At 45.4% G+C, this 20,622-nt stretch overlaps 1 protein-coding gene across 2 annotated transcripts in view; it reads right to left on the bottom strand.

The window, feature by feature from the left end:
- The window catches only part of DOCK5 (dedicator of cytokinesis 5), a 218,837-nt gene that overhangs the window by 11,938 nt on the left and 186,277 nt on the right, over positions 1-20,622 (bottom strand). For both annotated transcript variants that reach the window (XM_047717378.1, XM_047717379.1), the window contains 8 exons: positions 15,820-15,961; positions 13,727-13,808; positions 12,009-12,093; positions 11,517-11,603; positions 9,254-9,430; positions 5,236-5,319; positions 4,479-4,616; positions 2,279-2,445 (listed from right to left, as the gene is read on the bottom strand). In XM_047717378.1, coding sequence (XP_047573334.1) covers positions 2,279-2,445; positions 4,479-4,616; positions 5,236-5,319; positions 9,254-9,430; positions 11,517-11,603; positions 12,009-12,093; positions 13,727-13,808; positions 15,820-15,961 — 962 coding nt within the window. The remainder of the gene's footprint in view (positions 1-2,278; positions 2,446-4,478; positions 4,617-5,235; positions 5,320-9,253; positions 9,431-11,516; positions 11,604-12,008; positions 12,094-13,726; positions 13,809-15,819; positions 15,962-20,622) is intronic.

The raw sequence follows: 20,622 nt of genomic DNA, 5'->3' as shown, positions 1-20,622 counted from the left end.
TCGACTTGATTTCAGCTGAGGTCATGATCTCAGGGGCGTGAGACAGAGACCGGCACAGGGCTCTGCACTTGGTGGGAAGTCTGCTTGAGGATTTCTCTCTCTCTCCCTCTGTCCCTCCCCTGATCACACGTGCCCTCTCTCTAAAGAAAAAAAACATTCATTGTGTATATTAAATTAAACAGCAGGTTACAAAATGGTACCTATGATGCTTTTCCAATTCTATAAAATGTATATATGCTTTTCTTGTTCTATTACTAAACCTTAACAGTGGTTACTTCTGAGTGATAAGTATCTTTCTTTTAAAAAGAAAAATTGTATTTTGAAAAATTTCTACGTGTACATAGATTAAGTATATAATTAGCAAAATACTGTTTTCAAACAGTATTTTTAAACAGAAAGAACACAACTACAAATTCAGTCCTTCAAAATATCTTAAATTTGAACACATGAGAAGGCAGTCCATGTTTTTGGCAAAAAAAGTTTGACATAAAAAAGCCATCAGTCCTCCCAAAGTTAGTCCAGAAGTTTCACATGATCCCAGTAAAAATAGCAATAAGATTCCAGACAAGTGAATCCACAAGTGAGCAATGAGTAAAAGTAGCCAGATAAATTCTGAAAAGGATAACTAAGAAAGAAAAGCCTTTCAAATCTACAGTAGTTAAAAACCACAGAACACTAGCGCATGAACACCCAGGGAGATCAAAGAAATGGTGGGGTGCGGGGAGTCTGCAAATAGATTATAGACATACAGGAACTTGATTTTGTAATGAGGCTGACATTTCAAATCAGTAGAGAAAAGATGGTTTGCTCACTAAATGTTACAGGGATAACTGAGTAGTTATGTGGCTTAAAAAAAAATTGACTTTACACCTTACATTTTATACTCATAAATTTCAAAGAATCAGATTTAGTGGTGAAGAGTGAAACTCTAAAATTAGTTATTTGCAGCCTTAGAGTGGGGAAGGCCTTTAATCATAATATAAAATCCAGAAGTCATGAAATACAGCATTAATTTATTGGACTGCATTAAAAAAATCAGCAGAACTAAATAAAAAATGAGAAGCAAAGTCAAAAGACAGAGGAGAAACTGGAGGACGTATTTCAACTAATATTACAGACAGAGCAAACGCGGCAGAAACATGTACCCAAAATACTTCACCATAGTTTGCAGAACATAAAATACAAACAGCTACTAAAGAATGCAAAGAAGCTCAGATTCACACAAAACAAGAGAAATAAATCCAAACCAAAATGAAACCCTATACCATGAAATACTCTCCACCTAGCAGATTGGCGAAAATTAAAAAGGCTGATAATGCACAATTTGGGGTGTGCGGGTGACGAGGAACCCTTCTATGTTGCTGACAGGACTCTAAATTGGTATAATGTCTACAGAAGTCAGTCTAGGAATAATTTCGAAAACCTCAACTATAAATGTTCGACAAAGCAATTTCACTTCTGGAATTTTCCTCATTTGGATATACTTGTATATTTACAGAATACATTGTTTTTAAGCTTCTGCCCTGCCACCCTGCTGTGACAGCCAAAGGCTGACGTCAACTAAACATCCACCAATAGGCACCCATGGAACGTGTCAGGGTGCGGCCATATCACAAGATGTCTGCGGCTCAAAGGAAAGAGCAGGCTCTTGACATTCTGAAGTGGAATGATTTTCAAGACATAGTAAGTAAAAAAAGCAAGCTAAAGAAAGTATTACGTTTCCATTCATACAAAAAAGAAAGTGTGAGGAAGAATATATATTTAGGTATTGCTTGCGTATGTATGAAGAGCTGTTGGAAAGGCACCGAGAACCTGAAGGCTAACATCGTTTGCCTCCACAGAGGGGTGCTGGTAGGGTAGGAGTCAAGGACCAATAATGGGTCATTTTTCATGAGTGATCCCTTTTGTACCTCAGAACTTTGTATCATGTAATTATATTACCTATTTACAGAGTAAGTATAAATTTTAAAATTACTCTTGAAAATCAATTCAGATGAAAAAAATCAGACGTGAGAGGATGGGTGACAGGATGTGACAGGATGATGGGTGATTATGATCCCATCTGTCATAACTATTATTATTATGTAAATCATGATCTTCCTCAGGAGGAAGACAATGAGAATGATCCAGAGAATAAGCACCACATACTCTGAATTACTGCCCTTATGAGGGTGATGCGTCCACATGGATCACAGCTCCTTTGGTGACACAAGGCAAAGGGTAGTAAGGAGACAACCCGCCCTCCCCTCTTCCCAGCAATTAAAAATTGAACTCTTACCCATCAGATCCTGGTCTGGAAGGAGCATTATCAGATGAGTTAGAAGAGGTGGAAATGACCGAGGAAGTCACTGAGGTGATGGACAATCTCCGCAGCGTGGATGACATGATGTAGGGTAGTACGATAGACCCCGTGCGGCTCTGCTTCCTCTCAGTCAAGGTGGGCGGCTGAAGGACACATGGCATCTCACGGTGAGCTCCCTGGGACTCAGCCAATACGCTGGCTCATGCCACCTCCGCTTGTGGCCGGTGCTGTTTGTACTGGCGGGTACCCACGGCTGCCTCATTTGTTAAATAATGCAACTGCTACTATTCTTAATTATAAACACAGTTAGGTTAAACTTACCTTGTTAAGACTAGAGAAAAGCTCCCCCTAATTTGCAGCCAGTCACATAAGAGAGGAAAAGCAAGCTGCCCGTCACCCCCAACAGAACTGCAAAACCCTCAGTCTGCTTCTCCACTTTAGCTTCTTTCAGCCACTAAAAAAACCAGAATGCTGGCCGAATAGAAAGCTTTAGATTCAAACTATAGACCTGACGCTTAAGAAGTGAATGGTAAAACTTAAGAAGTAAAGGAACAGCGATCTACTTTCATTAGAAATGTCTCCACAAGACTGACTGCCCCAGTAGGCCACCATACCAAATCTACAGGGAAACACTGGCCTGGATCTCATAAAAACCAGTCATTAGGTGAACATCATAGTCCTTCCGTCAGGAACTGTGTAGAGACAAATGTTCCTTGGAAAAAGCTCTTAACTGGTAGTAGGTCAGGAGGTTAGACATGCCTGAGGACCTGGTTAGAAGCAATAATCACAAAGATACTCCGGAGAAAAAGGGAGTGAAGATGGAGGTGTGGGATGGGGGGCAGGAGGACATGAAAGGAAATTCAGAGCTTTGGTCCAAAGAAAGAATTTGAAAATCAGGGGTTCAAGAGTGAGACAGCTAGAAAGCAAGGTGAACTCATATTAAAAAGAGCAGAGGGGCGCCTGGGTGGCTCAGTGGGTTAAAGCCTCTGCCTTCAGCTCAGGTCATGATCCCAGGGTCCTGGGATCGAGCCCCACATTGGGCTCTCTGCTCCGCAGGGAGTCTGCTTCCTCCTCTCTCTCTGCCTGCCTCTCCCCCTACTTGTGATCTCTGCCTGTCAAATAAATAAATAAAATCTTAAAAAAAAAAAAAAAAGAGAGCAGAAACGGGGCTCCTGGAGGGGTGCAGTCAGTTCAGCATCTAAACCTTGGTTTTGGCTCAGGTCACGCCCTTAGGGTCATGGAACCCAGCCCTGTCTCAGGCTTTGCACTCAGTGGGGAGTCTGCTTCTCTTGCTCTCTCCCTCTCCCTCTGCCTCTCCCCATGCTTGCACACATGTGTGTGTGCTCTCTCTCAAATAAATAAATCTTAAAAAAAAAAAAAAAGGAAAAATGAAAAATGAAGCTGGATCCAAACATTCAATCCACTGTTGGAGAGAAAGGGTTACTTTTTATTAACGTGGGCATATTTTATGCCCAATGTGGCTCGAACTCATGACCCCAAAATCAAGAGTTGCATGCTCTTGCAACTGAAGCCAGGCGCCCGGAGAGAAAAGGTCATGGAGCGCATGCGCCAACCCATCCAACCTCTCAGGAAAGAGACAACCGTCACTGGGAGAAATGTGTTGAAACTGTTAGAAAAAATGATGAAATCAGCTATACATGCATTGTGAGACGCACTTCACCGCCATTCTTTCTCCCCTTCAAAGGTGTCCATGGTCGAAACTTATCAAAATGAAAAATAAAAACTAGGAAAAACACAGAACTGGGCCAGACAGGACAGGAATAACCAGGTCTGGGAGCAGGAACGCCCCAACTGCTATTAGAGTAGCACGCACACACTGAGGGCCCAGAGCAGCGGCTTCAGCACATCCTCGCCCTGGCCTCCGGAGCACGTAAGAAAGGCCAACCCTCAGGCCACCAGAGTTCCTATCAGCAACTCTGGAGCTGGGGCCCAGCAATCCGTGTTTTCACAAACCTTCCAGATGGTTCGGATAGTCACTCAAGTCTAAGAACCCCTATGCAGCATGTCAGCGTCGGAAGGTCACCGAAAGCACGCCATGTCCTCTCCTCCCCTCCCCCAGCATTTCCATGCCCTGCCTCTGTTATTGACTCATGAAAAACTTCAATATAAAAAATAGTCAAAGACCGAAAAAGCCAACCGGCCACTTAGAGCCTACCAGAGTTATTACACCGTAGAGCTTCTCCACTTTCTCCTTGAGTTCCCGAAAACAAGAAGACAAGCGGTCATGCAGTGGCTTTAGCTGCTCTGTGAGCTTCTCCCCGTGGATGCGGATCCCCTCCGTCAGCAGAGGCATCTGGAGAAAAGGGCGTGGCAGGAAGGAAATATGGTTTAGGAAGAGGGATCCTTCAGATGTGGAGACTAGGGAAGGATGGGCAGGGAGACAGGTAAACTGGCAGACACAGCACATACCACGTGAGAATGCTACTTCTCCATGGGGGGCGGGGGCACTGGACGCCCTTGGGTCAAGGACGCAGAGAAATACACAGGAGGCAAGCAGGCCCTAAACCGGGGAAGCGCTGCCAGCCAAGACCTGAGCCTGGAGGCTTCTCTGTGGCTGACCAGCTGCTAGTTTTAAAGCTGAGGCTAAATTGGATGGCTGCCTTTTGTCCCACTGTTTGCTGAAGTAGCAAGAGAGAGAGACAGAGAGAGAGAGAGAGAGGGAGGGACTGAGGCCAACATGTCTCGGCTGGATCCGATTTGGGGACTCAAGTCTCTTCTCTAGGAAGGTCTCTCTCGGCACTGTAGAGTCTAACAGAACGCTATTCCCAGGGTCCCTCGGCCAAACAATGAGACAGACTGTGATTCCAAAGGTTACAAAACGGAACAAAACAAAACACCCTAAAAGTGGGCTTGTGGATTTAAGCCCTAGAGAATATGCTGGCGTTGGGCCACACCCCTCCCACAACGCCTACCTGCAGCGCTATCAGTCGCTTCAGCAGCTCAATCTTCTCCTGGTCTTCGGGATGCTCCTGCAAGTACTTTTCTGTAAAAAAAGCCTAAAAGGGGAGCACATGCGAGTGTTAATTAGAACACGTTCCTGTATGTGTACTGACCCTTGAGGGAGGAGAGGGGAACCTCAAAGGGTGAAAAAATGTATTCTGTTCCCTCTGCTAAACCTGGAATGACTAAGTGAATACTCACCCCTTTCCTGGACAGCCCTTATGCCACCGTGAACAATTCTAAAGGACTGTGCTATTTTGTGGTCTTTCTGGAACCGTGCAATGCCTAATCACAGTACCTTCTCCACAACCACCACACACACACATATCAAACCAATTAACTCATGACATTCAGTGAGGTAACTTTCCCAAAGGACTAAGGCCAATGACAGTATCTAAAGGTTATTTATTAGATTAAGTGTACAGATATTATAATAAGGAAAAAGCAAAAAATTAGCAGGCTGTATATGGAAAACAGTTTTCCTGCTTTATCATCTGTTATAGGCTGTATCACATTTTTTTCCTGTATTAAGTAAAGATGGCTTTCTTATTACTCATTTACCCAAAAGCCTTTTTTGAGGACAACATGAGATACTGATGTGAAAATGTTTTATAAATGTATTTTTTTTTAAGATTTATCTATTCATTTCAAAGCCAGGGAGTGAGCGTGAGTCGGGGGTGGGGCAGAGGGAGAGGGAGAAGCAGGCTCAGCAGGGAGCCCAACATAGGGCTCAGGGCTCAGTCCCAGGATCTGGAATCACAACCTGAGCCAAAGGCAGATGTTTAACCTACTGAGCCACCCAGGTGTCTGATTCAGTATATCTGAAGTCCTTATAGAAAGGGGAGAACAAGGAGAACATGGTCTGTAAGCCTAGGAATATGCATCAAAGGTTGCCAGCAACCCCTCGGAAACTGGGAGAGAGGCGGGACCAGATCCTTCCTCACAGCCCGCTGAAGAAATCGACCCTGCTGACTCCTGGATTTCAGGCGCCTGGGCTCCGGGACTGTGAGGCAATCTATTTCCACTGTTTTCAGCCACCCTGTGTGTGCCTTTGTTCTGGAAGCCCCAGTGAGCGAACACAAGGAGGGATACAAATACATGCGGGCTTGCGGGCTGAGTTTCACAAACAGGAAGCAGGACAGCACATCCGGACAGCACTTCCTCTGGCCAGATTCAGGGTTAGAGAGAAATGAGGGAGAAAGTCCTATGCGTAAACCTCCATCCGCCTTTTCCTTCCAAATATAAGCAGTTTAAATCTTCAAAAGTTAAAAAATGTTTTTGATGTAAAATAAAATGCACTGAAATTCCCAAAACATTGGTTTAGTCAAGAAATAGAGGAGCCAAGTGCTCTGAAATTCAATTATTTTAGGAGGGTCCTGCCTTGCAACGGAAAGAACCTAATGAATTACAGCAATCAGTTCTTGGGTTCCTGTCACTCGGGCCATGATTTTTTATTTTTTGATTTTTTAAATTTTTTAAAGATTTTATTTATTTATTTGACAGACAGAGATCACAAGTAGGCAGAGAGGCAGGCAGAGAGAGAGCAGGGAAGCAGGCTCCCTGCTGAACAGAGAGCCCGATGCAGGACTCCATCCCAGGACCCTGGGATCATGACCTGAGCCGAAGGCAGAGGTTTTAACCCACTAAGCCACCCAGGTGGGCCATGATTTAAAGACAGGTCAGCAATATAGGTAGGTGAAGATGAATTCCCCAATTAATTGCACTGGGGAACATTGGTGATCAATGAGTTTACCTTTCTCTTATGTTTAGAAATGCACAAACTCATACATGTTAATTAAAAGAAAAAACTACTGGGGTGCCTGGGTGGCTCAGTGGGTTAAAGCCTCTGTCTTCGGCTCAGGTCATGATCTCAGGGTCCTGGGATCAAGCCCCACATTGGGCTCTCTGCTCAGCAGGGAGCCTGCTTCCTCCTCTCTCTGCTGGTCTCTCTGCCTACTTGTGATCTCTGTCAGATAAATAAAATCTTAAAAAAAAAAAAAAGTAAAAACTACTATTTTAAGCTAAAGGTCTTGAAATTTATTAGTTTACATACCCTACTTTCCCTTTTCAAAAAATTTCAGTAAGAAGACAATGACATTGGGAAACCTTCATATGAAATTACATACTATTCACAGATACTGACATATCTGAATTTGAGTTAAGGGGTATTCTGTTAAAAAAAAAAAAAAAGGAAAAAAGGAAAGAAAAAGAGAAAGAAAAAAAAAAGCACTTGGAAAAACACACGAAAACTAGTACTAGATAGCTTAGCTTATATGAAAAAACACACACCAAAATTATTACAATGTAAAAAAGTATTACAATGTAAAAGTACTGACACCTGGCATGGGCATACTAGATGTGGCCTCCAGTAGACTCCTTGCCCAGGTGCTAAGGGTCATAAGCCTGAAGAAGGTACAATGGTTGATGGGAAAGATGGTTACAGCAGCAGTCACAGAGCACTGGGTGCCCTGCTCAGTTGTGTTTGGCTCCGAGAAGACAGGAGGTAGAAGAAAACCCATCCTCAGCAAGGCTCAGCTAAATGGGAAGCTTTCCGTGATGTCCCCTCCACAAATAACGCCTTCCTCAGCTACTAGCCACCACTGTTGTGTTAGGTACTTTCCTCACTTTTTTCAGGTATGAAGCTTGGTGCTCAGAGAGGTGAAGTATCTCACCCAAGGGCACACAGCGGCCAATGGGAAGCCAGGAATGGGTCGCTGGCATGGCTGATTCTAGTGCCCCTGGTCTTCTCAGGCCTTGGCGTACAAATGGAAATAAGAGAATCGGCCCATTGAATGTCCACTCACCCTTCCTGCCCACCTCCTTCACTTTCACTCACTCTCCAGGCTACCCCAGAGGGATACAGTAGCCAAATGTTTATTTAGATTCAGCAAAAAGACTCCAAAATTACTTAGGCACTGAAAACAGCTGAACAATTAAAACTCCTGCCTCAATTAATTGCACTTAACTGAATTTTACCTACTGTATACATTACTTCCATTTTGTTTTTATTTTTTTTTTAAAGATTTTTATTTATTTATTTGACAGAGAGATCACAAGTAGGCAGAGAGGCAGGCAGAGAGAGAGGAGGAAGCAGGCTCCCCGCCGAGCAGAGAGCCCGATGCGGGGCTCGATCCCAGGACTCTGAGATCATGACCTGAGCCGAAGGTAGCGGCTTAACCCACTGAGCCACCCAGGCACCCCTGTTTTTATTTTTTTTAAAGATTTCATTTTTCTAAAACCTTTAAATAAACCTTATTTATTTGAGAGAGAGAGAGAGAGAAAGAGAAGGAGGGAGACCACTGAGGGAGAGTGAGTGAGAGGGAAAAGCTCACTCCCTGCTCAGCAGGGAACCTGATGTCGGGCTCGATCCCAGGACACGAGGATCACAGCCTGAGCTGAAGGCAGACGCTTAACCGGCTGAGCCACCGAGGTGCCCCCTCCCATTACCTCCATTTTAAATGATGCTACATCCAAACCCTAAGCAATGGATTTGCATCTGGTGAGCATTCTTTTCCTGTTTTTCCAGAAGAAAAGATACAACACGTAGTTGAACTAATGTCACTGCGCAGCCAGGGCCAGCGTTTGTCCAAACAACATACAGCACACCAAGTCGGGGCAGGCGTTTCTAGAGACTCATTTTAACTAGAGTGCAGCTTGGCCTCTCTCAGACGCTTCTTCACCTCCGGAGCACCCTCAGTTCTGGGCCCACCTGTACGCTTTCCACCTCTCAGGGGAGAGAGGGAGTGGGAGAGGGAATAGCGGGTAAACCAACCAGATAAGGTATACGAGACTGATCTCTCAGTGACTCCTTACCGGGCTGTGACCTGACTCTGTCTGGGCTGCTGAGGGTCTCTAGGAGGTGTGAGGTCAAGGACACGCTTTTCATTAACTTCATTTGCCCATTTGTAAAGGGGGCAGAGTGAAAAAATGTCTCAGAGAAGCTATAAGAAATGAATTCACTGGCGAGGCACGGAGACACACGGGATTCACCTTTTCATAGTTGGAGTAGCCCCCCATGACAGCTGGGTCTACGATGCCACTGAGCAGCATGGAGAGGGGATGCACAGAGAGGGCTCGGTCCCAGGCATGCTGCTGAACACAGTTGCTGATCTTCTCATTGGTGAGTTCCATGGTTTCTATGGCATTCTCCAGGGGACTGATTTCCTCCTGTGCCAGAGGACAAGGAAGAGGAAGGGCATTTTGTGAGCTTACAGGAAAGACGGAAAGAAAATTATAAGCATTCTCTTTTAAAAGGTATAAAATCCTCACCAAGCTATAAAAGAGTGAAGTTTTGCTTGTCAAGGTTATATTTATTTGGATACCACATGTACTGGAAATTGTTTTGCTAAGTTGCAAAATAAGCGACTTAAAAATCTCCTTAGGGGGGCGCCTGGGTGGCTCAGTGGGTTAAGCCTCTGTCTTCGGCTCAGGTCATGATCCCAGGGTCCTGGGATCAAGCCCCGCATCGGGCTCTCTGCTCAGTGGAGAGCCTGCTTCCTACTCTATCTCTGCCTGCCTCTCTGCCTACTTGTGATCTCTGTCAAATAAATAAATAAAATATTAAAAAAAAAATCTCCTTAGGAAGTACAAGGGTGACCCCAAAATTACAGCTCTCACAGTGATTCTTTCTTGGTGTCAAGGGTCTATAGAAATTTTGAAAAAAAAAAAAAAATGGAACTGTTGTAATGATTTTTAGGCAGAGCTTCCTCGGAGATTTTTTAGAAGCTCAATGACAACAGAGTAACAGGTTATCTGATCCCAGATAGTTCTGCAGCACCCAGAATGTTCCTTGGCAAGAGGCCTGATGCTTCTTCCATGAGAAAAGGGAAATGATTTTGGAAGCCATACATTCAGACCACACATAAGTCACCTTCGTATGGGTTCTGTGGTTCAAAGAAGTCAGAAATAAGAGGATGTACTAGAATATTCAAGTTGAATTTTGGATGAAAATGAAAGAAGATTCAATACAGATTCAGAAAGAGCGACTCCTGTGGAAACGTCTTCAAAGCCAGGTTTCAAGAAAAACTTCCTTCTTCATTTTACCCATTGCCAGCCAGCATGACCGCCTATTGCAGCCTTGATGTCAAAAGTCTCTAAGAAAATCATACTCATACTTGAAAAGTAACAACTTATTACTAGGGGTATGGAACACATCAGATTTCAGTTCAGATCTGTTCAAGACCTACTTCTTGAAAGTGTATTACCTGCCAAGTACTGTGCTATCCTCCACAGTCACAAAAGTGACTAGGATATAATTCGTGGTTGGGAGGAGCCTACGGTTTTATAGTGGGGTCTCAAGACACATAAGCATGGGACCAACTTGTTAGAAATAAGCCCAGGTTGCGGTGGGGCACAGAGAAAGGGCATCTAACCCTCCTTGGAAGCTTCAGACGTGGCTTCCAGGTGAAGCTGGCACCTAAAATGAATTTCTATGGGAGATAGTTAGGTTAAGAAGTAGCATTTTGGGCAAAGAAAATGCCCCACTGTCATGGAGGGTTGAAATAACATGGAATGAGTTTAGTTCCAGAAGATTCCATAGGAAATGGGGTGGCAGAGCTGAGTCACAAGGATTTTGTATGAACCTGCTAAGGAACAGGGGCTTTATGCTCTGGGTACTGCTGAGCCACGGCAAGTTTCTAAGCATGAGAAGAAGATGGTCAGTTTTCCACTGTGAAACTCTGTGGAACTGTGAGGAAAACAGGCCTGTGAAGGCCAAGGCAGGAGGCCAATGAAGGGGCTTTTTCCATGGCATCCACCAGAGATGAATGAGGTACTAAAATGGGGTACAGTAATAGGAGATCTGGAAATAAAGAAAACAGATTTAATAACTATTAAAAAGGTAAAAGGGGCAGCTTTGGGGAAGGACGGAGAAGGAATTGTCTGGGATAACCAGTGATGTGATTAGCCATGAATGAAAGAAGAGGAAACATTCTGGGAGAGAATCTGACTGACAGCACACTCAAAGGAGACATTCCAAAAATGGTTTGGTGCACTGGCAGGATCATGAGGAGACGAGATTCATTTGCTCATAAAAGAGTCATTGACTGTGAGTAACCTTTAGGGTTGGTGTTGTAACATCAGTTATACAAAGGAGTTCTATTAGACAAGCATGGCTTTTATTTCTCTTTTGGAAAACAAAATTGGCCAGAGGAGGCTGGCCAAGCTAGTGAGAAATGGAGGAGGGCTTAACAAAGGCTCTTATTGTATCTGGAGACACAAAGAATTTTCTGAGTTTCCATTTCAAATGACTCACCGTTGAAATTTGTTTGACTTCAAACCACTTGAGAATCCCAGGAAATGTGTACGCAGTTGTATACGTGGTCCTTTCGATCCACATGGTCTGGTGGAAGGAAAGAAAATCGGAAATGTCAGTTCCCAGGCAACACGGCAATGCTCCCTGGTGGAGGTCAGGGAGATTCTATTTCCAAATGCTTCCTTGGTAAATGGGCCGTTATTTTGAGGATGCTGGAGGTTTAAAACTGCAAGGGATCATCTGCTTGGGCCCTCTCACCCCCTAGAGGGGACACGTGAAGCCCAGCAGCAACCCTGGAGTACAAGAGCAAAGCCATCTTGAGGGGAGGGGCTCCAATCTCGAGTTCTCCACTGAGATAGGCTGCTTTCCAGGTGGGAAGTGCGCAGCACCTCTGTCCTGTGTCCCTACAGCTGCCATCGTTTCTGTGATCTGCACTCGTTAGTTGGAAAGCCTAATTTACCTTGTTTTAGAGAGCAAAGAGGGTGGACTCACAGCAAATTCATTGTCTGGATCCTTCTCTCCTTTCCGGAATGGCCTGGAATATCTGAACTGCTGCACTTCATTGGCTCTGTAGTAGCTGGAGAAAGACATGGCCACCGTGCTGTAGCTGGTCTCTTAGAACGGGCAGTCCTCGGTCAGATTTCAATAAAACCCTGGCCCACCTCTTACACAGCCTGAGTCTTAGCCACTAAGTGACCTCCGAACTGTCTCCACATAGAAGGCTGGAGGAGGTGCACGATTTGATTTTATTGCTGATCTTTCTTATTTATAAATCCATTCCACAGCTCACCACCTAAAAAGATCTATGTATTTATATCCATGTTTGTGATTTCATGTATGTTTTTTTTTATCACAATTGTAGCAATCCTACTAGCATTTTAGCTTCTCAGGAAAAAAGAAATGAGGCCTTCGATCACTGGGGACCCCAAAGCACCAGGCAAGATGAAGTCAGCCACTCCTCAGTGAGTGCTTCTGAGCAGAAGGAAGATAGAGGAGCTCTGAAGTCTCACAGTGAAATTCCTGATCTCCCTGTCTGCCTAAAAAAGACCCGCAAAGCTCCCAAATCCCTTTTGAGTCAACAAGCTCTTATTTTACACTGAAAATACAATAAAGGGCTACTGTGGTCTGAATGCCAGTGTGGAAATCCTGTCCCCCAGTGTGATGCAATCAGGAAGTCGTGTCTGTGGCAGGTGCAGAGGTCACAAGGGTGGGGGCCTCATGAATGGGATGAGTGCCTTTATAAAAAGAGACCCCAGAGGGGCACCTGGGTGGCTCAGTCGTTGAGCGTCTGCCTTCGGCTCGGGTCATGATCCCGGGGTTCTGGGATCGAGCCCCGCATCGGGCTCCCGGCTTGGTGGGAAGCCTGCTTCTCCCTCTCTCACTCCCCCTGCTTGTGTTCCCTCTCTCGCTGTGTCTCTCTGTCAGATAAATAAATATTAAAAAAAAAAAAAAAAAAGAGACCCCAGAGAGCTCTGTCACCCTTTCTGTGTGTGAGGACACAGTGAGAAGTGTCTGTGAATCAGGAGCCAGGTCCTCACCAGACACCAGATCTGCTGCCACCTGACTTTGGACTTCCCTGGCCTCCAGAACTGTGAGAAATAAATGTGTTGTTTCTAAGCCAACTAGTCTGTGGGGTCCTGCTATAGCAACCCCAAAGGGCTGAAACAACAGAAGGTCTTCCACATGAGTTTAAGGCTTTGGTTTTAAAGATTTTATTCATTCATTCATGCATTCATTCATTCATTTATTATTTAGAGTGTGGACATGAGCTGGGGGGTGGGGGAGGGGAATCAGGGGACTTCTGCTAGTGGGGCTCGATCTCATGACCCTGAGATCATGATCTGAGCTGAAATCCAGAGTTGGATGCTTCACTGACTGAGCCACCCAAGAGCCCCAAAGCTTGGGTTTTGATATACTTCTAGATAAAGTACGTTAGAGAGAAAATATTTTTTAAAGATTTTTATTTATTTGTCAGAGAGAGAGAGAGAGCGAGTGCGTACAAGCAGGCAAAGTGGCAGGGAGAGGCAGAGAGAGAAGCAGGCTCCCCGCAGAGCAAGGAGCCCGACCCAGTACTCGATTCCAGGACCCCAAGATCACAACCTGAGCCGAAGGCAGTGGCTTAACCCGCTAAGCCACCAAGGCACCCCAAGAAAATGTTTTTTAAAAGCAGCAAAAAAAAAAACAAACCCAAAACCCCAAACCCTACTTACTTTAAGATCTGCTCCGGAACTGGTTTGTCCTTGTAGCTGGGTGGCAGGCTCATCACCGGCTTCACAGTGAAACACTGCATGTCTGAGAAACTCGTTAAGGACGGACAAGGGGCTGGGCCATGAAGGTGTCCCAGGCAGAAAGCACCACCCATTCCTCCTGCTTTGAGGATGGAAATGATACCTGCCTGAATCACTCCTTTTCCCCGAGTGCCAGCGCTGCACTGAAAACAGCATTCCCTGATGTATTATGAAAATGCCTGATTAAGTTATAATCCTAGGACATTTTTTGGTCAGACCCCTGGCAAGCAACCCTGCTGCAAGGAAACTATCAGGGGAAGTGGGGTTCGAAACAATTTTAAGTCATTTCTTTTGGACAAGGACGCCTGTGAAACAGCTCGACTGCGGGGCCTGTGCAGTAGGAACGTCTGGTGTCTGTGGCCATTGCCTGTCCATAGAGGGCCATAGCTGGGCATGGAACGAGGTTCCTAACATGTTCCCACAGTAATGAACATAACAACCAACAGGTGATATTATGACTCTCCTTCTACAGAGGAAGACTCTGAGGTTCTGAGAAAACCCAGAGCACACAACTGTCCATGGTGAAGTCAGGCTTCTAATCCAGCTCAGGGGAAGAACTGTCTCAATAATTTTAATAATGACTTTTTTTTGTCCTTGACAGTGCATATATACTCTTTCAAAATCTAGAGCATTTAAAGTTGAGGTGAAGGCCCTCGGTGGGGACAAAACAGTGACTGCCAGCATCTCAGGGTAGTGTGTGGCCCCGGGCACCAGAACCACATGGACACTCACAGGACGCACGATAAGAACTCCCAATGGCTGAATGAGAATCTCTCCATGGTGAGTCTCACCTATAACAAAATCTGAGGACCACCGGGCTGTGTGTTACCTGGTCTAGCTGACAGAGCGTTTTCATAGAAATGACCTCCTTTCAACTTTGAGCCTCCCAGAAGTGCTACTGGGTATTTGGGGAAAAGAGACTCACATCTAATGGATGAGAAACCTGGAGGAGGGAAGCCGTTTCGGAAAGGCCAAGAGGGCAGGCAGAAAGGACTGAGGGCCCAGCGACAGGAAATCCTAAATCTAGTTCTTGAAGACCTCGTTGTTCCCGCACCACAAAGGCACCTCCACTGTCTTCTGAACCCACATAACCCAAACAAGGATTTATCCTAGAAAACCATTCCTTCCCAAGCATCTGCTATGTATTAACAGGCTGCCCTTCTCTTAAAGGTGTGCCTGTTTATAGGTCTGTTATTATTATTGTCAATCTTTCTATAGTTACTTACCAACATATATGTATAGTAATGGCCAATATATATTGAATTTTTATTATGTACCAGGCATTGTTCCTAATATTTGACAAATGTTTACTCAATCTTTACAAGAACTCTTGTAAGAGTTCTTGTGAGAAAGGATGATCATCATCCCCATTTTACAGATGGGAAAACTGAGGCACAGAGAAATTGAGGAACTTGCTCAAAGGGACAAAGTAAGTGACAGAGCTGAGACTTGAACCCAGGCAACTTGGCTCCAGAGCCTGCTCTTTTAACTACCCTGTCACACCAGCTCTGGCTTATCTACATCTCCTTGAATAGTGTTCAGTGTTGGAGTATCTTTATTTTAGCACAAAACACATGAAAAAAGTTTTTTTTTTTTTCATGAAAAAAGTTTTAAAGATAATTTTGTTATAGAGCTCTTAGTGTTTGTTCTTTTTTTCTAAGAGAGCATGTAATTAATTTTTCAGTAAGTCACTCAATGTTATTCAGCAAGTCACTGAATGTTATAAAAGAAAAGCTATACATCTTTCTCCAGAATCCTGAACAGTCCTTCTCAAGCTCCCTATACAGCTATAAAACATATCCTTTCATATTCAAGATTTGCTTATTATCTCTCTCCTTTACTTCATAACCATAAGCTAAGGACATCAGGGTCCCAAAGCTTTTACACAGAATGGGAAACTGAGTCAGAAGGTTACGTGAGTGGTCAGAGGGCAGGGCATATCTGCGTGCAGAGACAGGACTGAACCCTCAGCTTCTGTGGCTGGGCTGGGCCACGTCTCTCCCAGGTGAGGATACACTGCTTTGGGGATGACTTGATGTCTTCTCCCGGGGGCGTGGTGCTGGTCATCTTCTCGGCATTGGGGAACTGGGTCAGCAACCTCAGGCTGAAGTCTTCTCGCCTCTCATACTCCTTCCCCCGGTAGATGAAGATTTTGTTCTGCAGGTCAGAGACAGCAAGGGGACTGATGACATATGAAGAGTGAAGGGGTGACTGGGGATCCTTGTGCTGAGGACACTACAGCCCTCCCTGGCCAAAGGGCATTCTGCCAGAAATTCTCACTGAACACCTACTATGCGCCCAGCAGCAACCACTGTACCTGGCAAGAGCTCATGGTTTCTTGGGGGAGATAAGTCATTGGCATAAGGCTGCCACTGCAGTGCTTCTCAGAGCGTGGCCCCATGAGACTCGCTGGTCTGTAATTGGTCTGCACCGACCCACAGGGAGGTGAGCTTGTGCCCTAATGTAGACCCACGATGTCACCAGGCACAACGCTGAATTTAGTTGATTTTTTTCGTAGCAAGAAAAGCCCTCGTCTTTTCATGATCTGGTTGTGGACCAGCACTTGGACTGGGGCTGACTTGGAGAACAGCAAAGTTAGGAAGAGACTCCACACAACTCTCCATTAACAGGGAACAGGAATAATTTAGAGCAGTTCCTCGGCAATCCTGAAAATCCCTGCGGACAGCAATGTCAAAGGCTCACAGAACACAACTGCTCCGAATCCTATTCTCTCCCTTCTAATCTACATTCCTTTTCAGTTTACTAAAATTAATGAAATTGGATTTTTAAGAAAGAAATTTCCTAGGCTCCAGGCATGGGAGTACTTTGACTCATAGTGCTGCTGCCCCCGCAAATTCCAACGGAGCCATGCTTCAAAGGTTCCTGCTCATCTGATGATCTCTCAGATGAGACTCCGCATCGGCAGTCCATACAGGATCCACTTTTTAACTAAACCTTGGGCCCATATTGTCCTGGAAAATGTTTTTTAAAATCACCTGTCCATTCCTCTAGCAAATACGTATTGGACAAACAGGAGATAATGCTAAGGCACTAGGGATATAACGATGAACCTACTCTCACAAAACTCACCTTCTGGTGGGCAGAAACAGAAAACAAGAAAGTATGATAGTTAACAGGAAGGCAACAGACCTTCTAGGATAAACACCAATGGCAGGAAAAACTGCCAGGTCTTCTGGAATATATGATGAGATTTTTCCAAGGTGGGAAAGATTAATATCTTTATGCATTTCCATCATTCGGGCAAAGCTGTGGCCGGTAAGGAAGCAGAGGGTAAGGCAGCACTAATCGTAGGATGTGGACAACAATGGGAATGGAAGCAGACAAGCACAAGGTCTGCACAGGCTAGCACAGACTGAACGAGGGGCTTCCAGGAAATGTGGCATTGGCTGCACCCAGGTGAATGGACACGGTAAGGAGAGGAAAAGAGAAGGGGAGGGCAACCAGCAGGAAGAGTGAAAGGAAGGACAGGGCCACAGGGCAGAAAGTATAGAACTGAAGTAGAAGATAAGCTAGGATGAGCCCGAACACTGAAAGGCAGGTACCAGTTCCCAAAGTCTGGGGAATCCACTGGAGGTTCTGGAAGGAGGGAGTGACATGACAGAACCACGAGTGTAGACAACCTCAGCGCAAAGTAGGGTGTGTGTCCAACCATAGGAATCCCAAGCAGGACTGAACGGGAGGAGGAGAAGCTTTTGGTGTCTCACCCTGGTGTCTGGCAGAGGGCAAAGAAGATGGGGGAGAATCACCAAGGATTCTGAGCTTGCTGGCCCAGAGCAGGAGGAGCAGCGGTGCCACTGACAGAAACGGGGAGGGAGGGAGGCCTGGCTGCGGCAAGGAGGGAAGAGGACGACACGAGTCTGGATATTCTGAGTCTGGGGAAATGGCCCATAACACAGAAGGGCACGGAGGTTACACCATGCAGAGGCTTTTATATTTTCCAGCACACAGTGACAATACCTAACATCCATACACCACTTTACAGTTTACGGAGCGCTCCTCCATGTTATTTATTTAATTCCGAAGCAGCCCTGGGATGTGGGCGGTATTTCTCTAACTCACACATCAGAAAACTCGGAGGTTACGTAATTTGGTCAAAATCCTATAGCTGGGGGCACCTGGGTGGCTCAGTGGGTTAAAGCCTCTGCCTTCCGCTCAGGTCATGAACCCAGGGTCCTGGGATCAAGCCCCGCATCGGGCTTTCTGCTTAGCAGGGAGCCTGCTTCCCCCCCCCCCCCACTCTCTCTGCCTGCTCTCTGCCTGCTTGTGATCTCTGTCAAATAAATAAAATCTTAAAAAAAAAAATCCTATAGCTGATGATGGAGGAACCCCCCACTTTTCAACTTGAAAGTCTAACCTTTGCTCAAACCAGTGCCGTCTCCAGCTCACGTCCCCTATTTCGCGGGACACCACAGTCACCCACACATGCACAGCAGCCACCACTGCCCTATCAGGACTAGAGACACTGACCACCAATCTCAGTCTAGAAGCTACTGCAAGGTTCCTTCCCAGACCCTCTCCTCCTGGTGCTCCATTCTCTCTCCCTGCGCTCTCTCCTCCACACGCAAACAGCCCACCAATTTTACATCCAGTCTGGAATGTTCCTTTGAGTTCCGGGTCTGTGCGTCAAATTGCTGACTCCCGGGGCGCCTGGGTGGCTCAGTGGGTTAAGCCGCTGCCTTCGGCTCAGGTCATGATCCCAGGTCCTGGGTTCAAGCCCCACATCGGGCTTTCTGCTCAGCAGGGAGCCTGCTTCCTCCTCTCTCTCTGCCTGCCTCTCTGCCTACTTGTGATTTCTCTCTGTCAAATAAATAAATAAAATCTTAAAAAAAAAAATTGCTGACTCCCATCTGCTGGATGTCCCACATTACCTCACGTGGAGTGTGGCCCCAACCAGACTTTTGCAAAGAACATATAAAGATCTGAAAGGCCATCTGCAATCCGGGACCCCAAGCCACCTGCCCCCCCTTCTCGACCTGCCCTCTTCTTCACACTCTTCCAGCCTCACACTTTCAAACCTGCTGTTCTCACTGCCTAGACTCCCATCTCATCTCTTGACCACTACCTCACTTCTTCCAGGTTTTTGCTTAAATGGCATTTTCTCACTGATGTTTTTCCTATTCACTCCATCTAAATTTATAACTCCATCCCCATTACCTGCCTCTCTCTTCACCTGCCCCGACATTTTCTCCATAATACACATGGAGTGTCTACAAGGGGTGAGGCATTGTTCTAGGCCATCGGACACACTAAATGTTTCACTTACTTTTTGTATGTCTCTAAACTAGAATATAAGCTCCATAATTTCAAGGATTTGGCTTGATTTGGACTGTGCCCCCATGCATATAACACAGCAAGGCAGACAGCAGGAGTTCAATAAACATTTATTCAATGACTGGATTGAATCTCTCTACCATGACTCTATTTTCCAGTATTGCTGTCTTACTGGATGGCTCCATCGTCCTCCAGTTAGGCAGCCAGAAAGCTAGAAACCATTCTTTGCCACTTCCATTCTTCCTCACCCACGTGTCCCAAGAAAAATCATCAAATGCTGTTACCTTATCATCTGAAATCTTTCCATTTTTCTCTAAAGCCACTTCCCTAGGATGTCCGGCCATCCCTTCCCTCAACAGCTGTAACAGTCTCTAAGTGGCTTATCTGTACACATCCAGCCTTGTCCGTACCAGCCAGATGATGACTTTGCTAAGACACACAATCTGCAATGGCTCCCTCCAGCTCTTGGGGTGCCAACAACACAGCCACAGCAACCTCACGATCTGTCTTGCAAGCTGTCCCCATGCTTCATGCCTCAGCTCCCTACTAGCCCCACTTCCTCTGCTCCCACTGGACTGGTCTTCCATTCTCAGGCATTGCCATGAGCTTGCCCACCGCTTCCTCTGCCTGCAATGCCTTTTTCCTACCACCTTTATCTCTGAGACTCCAAGCTCGCCTTTCAAATTGCAGCTCAAGCAGATTCTCTAGGAAGTCTTTCCCAACTCTTAAAAAAAAAAAAAAGTGTAATTTACATATAGTAAAATCTACTATTTTTAAATTTACTACCTTTTTTTTTTATAAACATATATTTTTATCCCCAGGGGTACAGGTCTGTGAATCGCCATGTTTACACACTTCACAGCACTCACCATAGCACATACCCTCCCCAATGTCCATAACCCCACCCCCCCAAACCCCCCTCCCCCCATCAACCCTCAGTTTGTTTTGTGAGATTAAGAGTCCCTTATGGTTTGTCTCCCTCCCAATTCCATCTTGTTTCATTTACTCTTCCCTACCCACTCAACCCCCCATGTTGCATCTCCTCTCCCTCATATCAGGGAGATCATATGATAGTTGTCTTTCTCCAATTGACTTATTTCGCTAAGCATGATACCCTCTAGTTCCATCCACGTCGTCGCAAATGGCAAGATTTCATTTCTTTTGATGGCTGCATAGTATTCCATTGTGTATATATACCACATCTTCTTTATCCATTCGTCTGTTGATGGACATCTAGGTTCTTTCCATAGTTTGGCTATTGTAGACATTGCTGCTATAAACATTCGGGTGCACGTGCCCCTTCGGATCACTACGTTTGTATCTTTAGGGTAAATACCCAGCAGTGCAATTGCTGGGTCATAGGGTAGTTCTATTTTCAACATTTTGAGGAACCTCCATGCTGTTTTCCAGAGTGGTTGCACCAGCTTGCATTCCCACCAACAGTGTAGGAGTGTTCCCCTTTCTCCACATACTCACCAGCATCTGTCATTTCCTGACTTGTTAATTTTAGCCATTCTGACTGGTGT

This window comes from Lutra lutra, chromosome 2 (assembly GCF_902655055.1).
Source record: "Lutra lutra chromosome 2, mLutLut1.2, whole genome shotgun sequence".
NCBI lineage: Eukaryota > Metazoa > Chordata > Mammalia > Carnivora > Mustelidae > Lutra > Lutra lutra.
The sequence above is the reverse complement of the archived record's forward strand: the minus strand, read 5'-3'. Positions and strand labels throughout refer to the sequence as shown.